Source organism: Corticium candelabrum, chromosome 22, assembly GCF_963422355.1.
Source record: "Corticium candelabrum chromosome 22, ooCorCand1.1, whole genome shotgun sequence".
In the NCBI taxonomy this organism is placed as follows: domain Eukaryota; kingdom Metazoa; phylum Porifera; class Homoscleromorpha; order Homosclerophorida; family Plakinidae; genus Corticium; species Corticium candelabrum.
The window spans coordinates 85,774-95,200 of NC_085106.1; the positions used below are offsets into that span (position 1 = coordinate 85,774).

The 9,427-nt window shown below is 44.6% G+C and overlaps 2 protein-coding genes across 2 annotated transcripts in view; one reads left to right on the forward strand and one right to left on the reverse strand.

The window, feature by feature from the left end:
• The first annotated feature begins 28 nt into the window (after nucleotides 1-28).
• LOC134197384 (thioredoxin reductase 1, cytoplasmic-like) lies at nucleotides 29-8,555 on the forward strand. Its single transcript, XM_062666698.1, has 13 exons — nucleotides 29-214; nucleotides 277-337; nucleotides 405-652; nucleotides 1,737-2,072; nucleotides 2,334-2,449; nucleotides 2,506-2,656; nucleotides 4,334-4,408; nucleotides 4,465-4,557; nucleotides 5,888-5,964; nucleotides 6,023-6,176; nucleotides 7,798-8,001; nucleotides 8,058-8,192; nucleotides 8,247-8,555. Exons 1-13 carry the CDS (start codon nucleotides 122-124, stop codon nucleotides 8,307-8,309), a joined length of 1,806 nt encoding a protein of 601 aa, XP_062522682.1. The 5' UTR covers nucleotides 29-121; the 3' UTR covers nucleotides 8,310-8,555.
• Nucleotides 8,471-9,427, reverse strand: part of LOC134197635 (disintegrin and metalloproteinase domain-containing protein 10-like) — a 17,348-nt gene continuing 16,391 nt past the window's right edge. Inside the window, exon 27 of the mRNA XM_062666980.1 lies at nucleotides 8,471-8,782. Coding sequence (XP_062522964.1) covers nucleotides 8,583-8,782 — 200 coding nt within the window. The 3' untranslated portion in view covers nucleotides 8,471-8,582. The remainder of the gene's footprint in view (nucleotides 8,783-9,427) is intronic.

Consider the following 9,427-nt stretch of genomic DNA (forward strand, 5'->3'; position numbering starts at 1 on the left):
GTCAGTTTCCAACATACCCGTATGTGACCTGCCTATCAAGTGTGCAGTCGGCAGTTGCAGGTGTGAATTTCTACTTGGCAAACTGAAGCGAAAACGTGAGACTAGTCCATCTGTGAGCACAATGGGAGATCTAAAAACGTCCGTCACATCACAAATCCATCAAGTTCGCGCCGTCATCTTCACAGACTCTAACAGCAACGTGAACGCCGCCAAGGTAATCACGACCAACTGTTGACCAGCGGATAAATCGGTACGATGAAAAAACCTGTTTTAAAGGTAACAGACCTATTTGAGTCTCTGCACGTTGACTACAAGAGCGTGGAAGTGGACGTGAGAGGTCAGATTGTCTTGAAAGAAAGTGAAGGGCGACGTTGTTAGGCGTCTTATCGCATTTATGTCTGTAGACGATATGAAAGAGTATTGGGATGCGGTAGCTGACGTCGCGAAGCAGCGACCTCTGGCGAAACCTTTCGTATTTGTTGGGGGTAATGCGGTAGGCGGGGTCGAGGAGACTCTCGCTGCTCATGCGGACGGCCGTTTGGGTGCGTTGCTAGGAGTTTTGCCACAGAATGAGCATGGTGGTGATACGTTGCATTATGATTACGATTTGATTGTCGTCGGTGGTGGAAGTGGAGGACTGGCGTGTTCCAAGGTAATTGCGTTAATGTGCATTTGAATATTTTGAGTTTTGGGATCCCTCTCAGTCACGTGATACAACCTCTCACGTGATAGGACATGCCAGCAAAGGTCAATACAAAAATGATTTGACTATATGTACTATAACTAGTAAATGAAGTTGTGTTTTACTCCTTTGTGCCTCAGCATTTCATGACAACAGTTGTGGCATTTCAGTGTAAGCAAACCTTCATCAAAGGTTTTGTGGGGCATAACCATACAAATTGGAATGGGCGGGCCCAAAATTAGTGTGGGCGTGGTTAGAACAATTTTTTCTTGAGCCCTTTCAAATATCTTGGGGGCACCCCTGGACACTATAATAAAACTAGTAAATGCTTGTTAGCATTGTGTTTGGCCAGCAATGGTGTTCTGTCTTTACCTATTCACGTAACAATGGTTGTGTTACATAGCAATAGTTTCTGTCAAACTAACGCGCAGGAACTCAGAAAACAGACTTTTCTCAGACTCTTTTTCAAGCTTTTTCTTTCAATTCGTTTTGTCATATGTCAGTCTTATTTCCTTATTAGTCGTGTACAGGAGCAAATCAAGAGTCATATTTTACTTTTCTCGCCAAGAAATTATAATTGAGTCGACCCCTCAAAAGGGGACCCTTGATTCAATTTTTAGCTCATGTGTTATGGAGTCAAAATTGCATTCATCTGGCATCATCATTTTGTCAATACTCATATTTAACAAGCTGGATGTGTACTACTAGGATTTCTCAAGCCTTACAAGTAGGCAAACTATTAAGTTGCTTTTATAAAAATATCCAGAAAAAAATTGAAAATTATGTACTAAAAATAGAGAAGAAGTGTAAATTTAAAAAGGGCATAAAAGTGATAACAATGGAAGAAATAATTGAAAATCACAGTAATAAAATGTCTGTCTGTTTGTTTGTCTGTCTAGTTTGTCTGCATGTCTACTTGTCTGTCTGTCTGTCTGTCTGTCTAGTTGTCTGTCTGTCTAGTTGTCTGTCTGTCTAGTTGTCTGTCTGTCTAGTTGTCTGTCTAGTTGTCTGTCTGTCTAGTTGTCTGTCTCTATAATTATTTTTCCGGTTTCAGGCAGCAGCAACATACGGAAAACGTGTTGCCGTTCTTGATTTGGTCAAACCAAGTCCACAAGGCACGTCATGGGGTCTTGGAGGGACATGCGTGAACGTTGGCTGTATTCCTAAGAAACTAATGCATCAAGCTTCATTGCTTGGCCGTAGCATCCAAGATGCTAAAGCATTTGGTTGGAGTGTGAGTGACAATGTGCAGCACAAGTGGGAGGTGCTGGTGGAGGCTGTTCAGGGTCATATCAAGTCACTGAATTGGGGATATCGAGTGAGCTTACAGGACAAGAACGTAAAATATCTGAATGCGTTTGGAGAGTTTGTGGATCAGCATACTCTCAAGGCAAGCAGTGGCTATGACTGTCATTTTGTTGGTTTGTGGTTAGCCTGTCCGTCTGTCTGTTCGTCTGTCTGTCTGTCTGTCTGTCTGTCTGTCCATCTGTCTGTCTGTCTGTTTGTTTGTCTGTCTGTCTTTGTTTGTCCATCTGTCTGTTTGTCCGTCTGTCTGTCCATCTGTTTGTTTGTCCATCTGTCCACCTGTCTGTCTGTCTGTTTATGTCATCAGGTATCACCATCCTACATATCAACTAACTTATTTCTCTAGACTGTGAATCGTCGTGGAAGAGAATCCGTCATAACATTTGGATCCGTCGTGTTGGCCACAGGAATGCGACCTCGATATCCAGACATTCCAGGAGCGAAGGAATACGGCATCACCAGGTTCACAAACACATCAAATCATATCAAACCGTTTACTAACTATGACATCACAACAGTGACGATCTTTTCTCACTGAGGGTAACGCCAGGGAAAACGTTAGTCGTGGGGGCATCGTACGTGGCACTCGAATGTGCCGGTTTCCTAGCTGGTGTAGGTTTCGAGACGACGTGTATGGTGAGATCCATACTACTACGAGGATTCGATCAGGTGGGACATAGAAATTGATATTAATTGACAACCAAAATAGTGTGTTATAAATCATTCATATTTTGCATAGTTTTTTGTGTTTGTATGTTTTTGTCTCATTTGCTGGATGGATACCCGACAGTCACACGAATGAATCTCACATGTTGAGATGACTTTCACAACGTACATTTTGCTGCTTATTTGTAGCTACTTTTCTGACCAACGGCAATCAATATTTTTATTGAACACACACATGCACATCAACGTTCCTATGGATCTTTAATACAGACATGGGAATGTGAGCCACCCTGAGCATGTGAGCCACCCTGAGCATGTGATTTAAATTTAAATTATTGGACTTTCTCAGACACTGCAAGTGCATGCATCTACAGTGACAGCTGCACTGTTTAGTAAACTAAAACGAGTCATAATGGTGAGGTAATGTCTCTGATTGTGACATCTGAGATTGGAAGTGATGTGTGTGTGACCTGTTTAGATACCTGATTGCTTCTTGCTGTCAGTTCAACGAGTAAATTTGAAAGTTAATAATCAAATTCGTTTTCAAAAAGCTTCTAAACAATAAAACGACTTTAGAAGACATACTCAAAGATTTATATAGAGACGATACGTTTGAGTTTACTTACATATTGTTAGTCTATTCTCATCTGCTCTTGTGACGTCACAACATGAACGGTTTGGACATGGTAATGCATAACTGCGGTGGTTAGTCCAGGCCCGACAGAAGCAACTTGAAAGTGGAGCAGCCTAGCGCGCGTTAGAGGGTGTGGCTTAGCGCATGCCAGGGGTGGGTTGGCACACATCGGTGAGGAGTGAGCATGCACACAGTGTGCTGTCACAGAGGTCGGCGAATATAGTCCAGGTGACGAAAGAGAAGTCGTAGGAAACTTCAAAACAGTCACCAAATTAGTAGAGCCGCAATCCAGTAGATGACCAAATATATTATTTAATCAGCTCTACCTTTAGACCGGAAGTATGCGGCAATCGTTCGCTGTCTGAAGTCAAGTTTTCAAAAAGGGGGCGGCCATGGCTGCTGCTGCTGCTGCAGCTCCGTTGGCCCTGTAGTCTGGTCATTCTCTTAATCTTTTTGTTGCTACAGGCTGTCAAAGTGTCCAATCAGAACAATATGAATACCCAAATAGCATGATTTCATGTAGAATCAGCAGGTCAGCATGTATATTCATAAAGCTGCAATGTTCTGTTGATTTCCATGCCTCAGCTGATATGGGGTGGCTCCATAATTATGCCCATGTCTGTACATGATACAAGTTAGTATGATATGTTGGATGGTGATACCTGACGGCATAGACAGACAGACAGATGGACAAACAAACAGACAGATGGACAGATGGACAAATAAACAGACAGATGGACAGACAGACAGACCAACAGACAGACAGACAGACAGATGGACAAACAAACAGACAGATGGACAGATGGACAAATAAACAGACAGATGGACAGACAGACGGACCAACAGACAGACAGACAGATGGACAAACAGGCAGGCAGTCTGACAGACAAAGGGTAGACTGTAATGTTTACTATTGCTCTAATACTGAAATTCGAATAACAAATTAGTGGACTGTGGTGATAAAATGCGTGAATGACGTTGATTTGTGTTGATATCAATTATTTATCTCAATGTGTGCATCGTAGTGGAATGTGTTGTTTGTTTAGCAAATGGCAGAGAAGATTGGTGAGTATATGGCGAAAGAGGGTGTTTGGTTTGTGAGACCTGCTGTGCCTACGAAGGTTGGTTGGTTGGTTGAGTTTGGATGTGAGGTTGAATGTTGTGTTGTTGTGTGTAGGTGGAGTTGATTGAGGATGGGCCTCCTAGGCGACTCAGGGTTGAGTTCAAAATGTTGGAAACTGGAGAGATAAAGACTGAAGAATTCAATACAGTGAGCTGCGATATGCATACATTGTGTGTGTGTGTGTGTGTGTGTGTGTGTGTGTGTGTGTGTGTGTGTGTGTGTGTATGTATGTGTGTGTTTGTGTGTCTGTCTGTCTGTCTGTCTGTCAATGGTATTATATTTTCATAAATCAGAACTATTACAGGCTAAATCAAATTAAGCAATGCACGATACACTACAGCTGACCCTAGCAGGGTCTTACAATGATAACGTGGATGGACATCGCAACATGCACAGCCACCAAAGAAGACACCTAGCGCTGACGCGAGGTAAAGTTGTCTACAATCCATGATGACAATGTTGATACAGAGGAGTAGACAATATGGGTAGAGGAAGACATCACGACCTACATGGCCACCGTAGAAGACGCCTAGCGCTGACACGAGGTAAAGATGCGTACAATCCATGATGACGACTCTCAAACAAAGGAAATGTTGGCGCAAAGACACGAAGAGGGAAGTACCAAACAATGACTTGTAGACAGCAGACTGTGCTGATGAAAAGGTGAGCAAACAAACGATCAAACACGAAAGGGGGCCCCAATGGCCAACAGAGTCATAAACGGTGTTAGCGGCCGAAGCCACGAACGATGACTTGGACGACGACTCGAAAACTCTTCTCCTTGATCCTTGAGACGAACAGACTAGAAATGTGTGGTCCGCCACTCTTTATTCGGGATCTGTCTGTCTGTCTCTGTGTGTCTGTCTGTCTGTGTGTCTGTCTGTATGTCTGTCTGTGTGTGTGTGTGTGTGTGTGTGTGTCAGTGCGTGTGTGTGTGTGTGTGCATGTGTGTCTGTGGGGGCACGGTGGAGCAGATGGTAGAGCGTTGGTGATGACATCCGGGATCTTGTATTCCGTGATGAGGGTTGAAGGTTCGATCCTGGTGGAGGCGACACTGTCGCAGTTTCCTTGAGCAAGAAACTCACCCACACTTGCTTCTCTCGACTCAGGAGTATAAATGAGTACCTGGTCATTGACTGGGGTGGACAAGACCGCTGGCTTGGCAACAACATCATGCAGCAGACGGGTACGTGTGGGCCTTGGTGTCCAGTCCCAGAGCTGCGTCATTGTCAGTGCCCCTGGATGACTCTGGCCAAGCTCAGGGTGGATTGTAGCACATGGAGGCCCTGTCTCTAGAGGCAGGGGGAGCTATCTCCGCAACTGACCTCAAGGTCGACGTCGAAAGACGTGGAGGGCTTAACATTTGTCCATTTGTGTGTGTGTGTGTGTGTGTGTGTGTGTGTGTGTGTGTGTGTGTGTGTGTACATGTGTGAATGTGTGTGCTTGTGTGCACGTGATACTCAAATTGTCATTGCAGGTTATGTTTGCTATTGGGAGAGATGCATGCACTCAAGGCATCGGTCTTGAACAGTTGGGAGTAAAAATGAACCCAAAGTATGTCAACTCAATTCAATAACTACACGACGACTCAACTCATTGATTTGTTATTCAGGAATGGGCAGCTGTTGACAACATATGAACAGACTAATGTTACTCACATATACGGCATTGGAGACATTCTTGAAGGGAAGCCGGAGCTAACACCTGTTGCAATACAAGCTGGGAAGTTGTTGGCAGCGAGGTTGTATGGAGGGCAAACAACAATGGTATAGAAAGACAGTTTTAAGTACACATGCACAAGCACACACACAGTGACACACACGCATGCGCATGCGTGCACACACTCACACACATACATGCACAAGCACACACACACCACACACACACACACACACACCACACACACATAGTCTCGCGTAGCCAGACCCCTTTCCGCCGCATCCTCCCCGGCGAATGGGGTCTGGTGAACGGCCTTTGATGTCGCTGTGTGCCGTGTAGCCAGAAATCGTCTATCTAAAGACAGCATTTTGTTTCTTAAACGCTTCACTAAAGACAAGACTGGTATGTAAGCAGTGCAATCCTATCTCATTAGCTTCTCTTGTTTCGTAGAGAACAACTCGAAGACTACAGCTAGAGTCGTTGCTGTTTATGAAATCTGCATGTTTACAGCAGCGATTAAACGCGGCCGTGGGAACGTTGACGTCGACAGGCTTCAATTTCATGCAGACATGATTGACGTCATACGATCTAGCGTTGTGCGCTCGTGTCACAACGGAGACTGAATGCAAACGTACTTGGTGCTGTTTGCTGTTTGCTGTTTTTTGACGTCTAAAGCGACCGCAGACAGTCCAGAGTGAGCGATATCTGGAAGGGCTTGGAGTTGCATGACGTCATCGAAACAAAATGAGTCGTCTTTCTGTGTTTGCGTAATCATTTCCTGTGTTTTGTGCTTTGCTTTGGTGAACACATAAAGTAGCAACCAGGAAGAGACCATGTTGTGATTGGAGTAATATGAACGGAAGCAGCTTGTGGTCTCTTCCTGGTTGCTACTTTATGTGTTCACCAAAGCAAAGCACAAAACACAGGAAATGATTATGCAAACACAGAAAGACGACTCATCTTGTTTCGATGACATCATGCAACTCCAAGCCCTTCCAGATATCGCTCACTCTGGACTGTCTGCGGTCGCTTTAGACGTCAAAAAACAGCAAACAGCACTGAGTACGTTCGCATTCAGTCTCCGTTGTGACACGAGCGCACAACGCTAGATCGTACGACATCAATCATGTCTGCATGAAATCGAAGCCTGTCGACGTCAACGTTCCCGAGGCCACGTTTAATCGCTGCTGTAAACATGCAGATTTCATAAACAGCAACGACTCTAGCTGTAGTCTTCGAGTTGTTCTCTATGAAACAAGAGAAGCTAATGAGATAGGATTGCACTGCTTACATACCAGTCTCGTCTTTAGTGAAGTGTTTAAGAAACAAAATCCGGTCTTTAGATAGCCAATTTCTGGCTACGCGGCACACAGCGACATCAAAGGCCATTCACCAGACCCCATTTCGCCGGGGAGGACGCAGCAGAAAGGGGTCTGGCTACGCGAGACTAACACACACACACACACACACACACACACACACACACACACACACACACACACACACACACACACACACACGCAAACACACACACACACGCAAACACACACACACGCAAACACACACACACACACATGCAAACACACACTCACACCACATGCACACACGCGTGCACACACACACGCACGCACATACACACACACACGCACATACACACACACACACACACACTTCATATTACTTGTTTTCATTATTTCCTATACAATGACATCTGTATTCCCATTTCAGTGCGATTACGTCAACGTTCCCACGACCGTCTTCACTCCACTCGAGTACGGTTGTATCGGACTGTCAGAAGAAGATGCGATCTCTCTAAAAGGAGAGACCAACATCGAAGTCTACCACACCTCCTTCCAGCCACTCGAGTGGACACTCCCCCACCATGACGAGAACACATGCTACATGAAGATAATATGTGACAAGTCAGACAACGTATGTTTGTCATTGTCTCCCCATTTGCGTGTTAAGTGACTCGTATTGCATGGCAGGAACGTGTCATCGGTTTGCATGTCCTTGGACCTAATGCCGGTGAGATAACCCAAGGCTACGGAGTCGCATTCAAATGTGGGGCAACGAAGGCACATTTTGATCAGACGATTGGCATCCATCCAACATGCTCTGAGGTAGACGTCTGTGTTTGACGTCGATATCTGTGATTATTTCATCATTTGGTTTAGAGTATGACAACACTGACGATCACAAAGAGTTCCGGGGATGATCCGGCCACGAAAGGTTGCTGAGGTTAATTCCCTGCTGGAGATCGCGTGACTTGATGTCACGTGACTTCAGTGGGGCATGACTTGCGACTGGTTGTAGTGTATGTGTGTGAGAGAGGATGTCATGTAATGACGGTGTGGCTGTCAATTGCCTAACGGCGATCAACCAGACCTGATGCCGGCAGTCTCAATCACACAAATAAATATTTCAATTTCGTACAAACTAACGTCTCTGTCGTTGTATAAAGTCAATGTCAACATATAATGATACTTTCCTGTGTGTGTGTGTGTGTGTGTCTATACGCTGCTGATATCCGTTGGCTTGTCGTTCTCATTTGTTCTGTCCGTTACTCGTTTGTCTCTCATCTGAGATTCCTCCAATGATGCTCTTTCATGGTCATGTGGCAAGAGAGTTCGTGTTTCGTCATCATCATTGAAATCATCGTGATCTGAGTGTTGACGTCTGTAGACGACTTGAAACAGAACGAGCACAACAACTACAAGAAACTGAGAATTATATATATATATATATATATATATATATATATATATATATATATATATATATATATATATATATGTATCTATCTAATATATAAAGCTCAAATTGTCTGTCTGTCTGTGTGTGTGTGTGTATGTTCGCGTTTGGCGGCCACGTCTTTTGTCCGTTCGCAACCGAAATCGGCACGCACAGAGGAAGAAGGTTTGCGTAAAAAAATTAAAAAATACTGCACCGGGTCCCCTCTCAAGGGATCGACCCACGCGTAAAATTTCTCGACGACGCAAACGCTACACATTGCAGTTCATTCGAACACACGTCCGCACCAGTCCCGTGTAGACTCTATGCATTGCCGCCCTTCGCAAAGCTTCGAGCAATCGAATATCTCTTGCCGACGAAACTTACTCTTCTATCGCTTGCGTTTCTCTCCAAATTCTCATTGCATTTGCACTGAATCCAACCTACACGTTTTCTGCAGCAAGCGCTACACGGGGAGTGTGTCGATTTCTATCGAAACAAGCGCGAAGAACAAGATTCGAATTCATTCAGAATATCCGGGACCTCGCAACAAAGATGCACGTGACGTGTCCACAGACCTACCTTTACACTACAGTATCTTGCCCGTACGAAGGACGGGCCATGG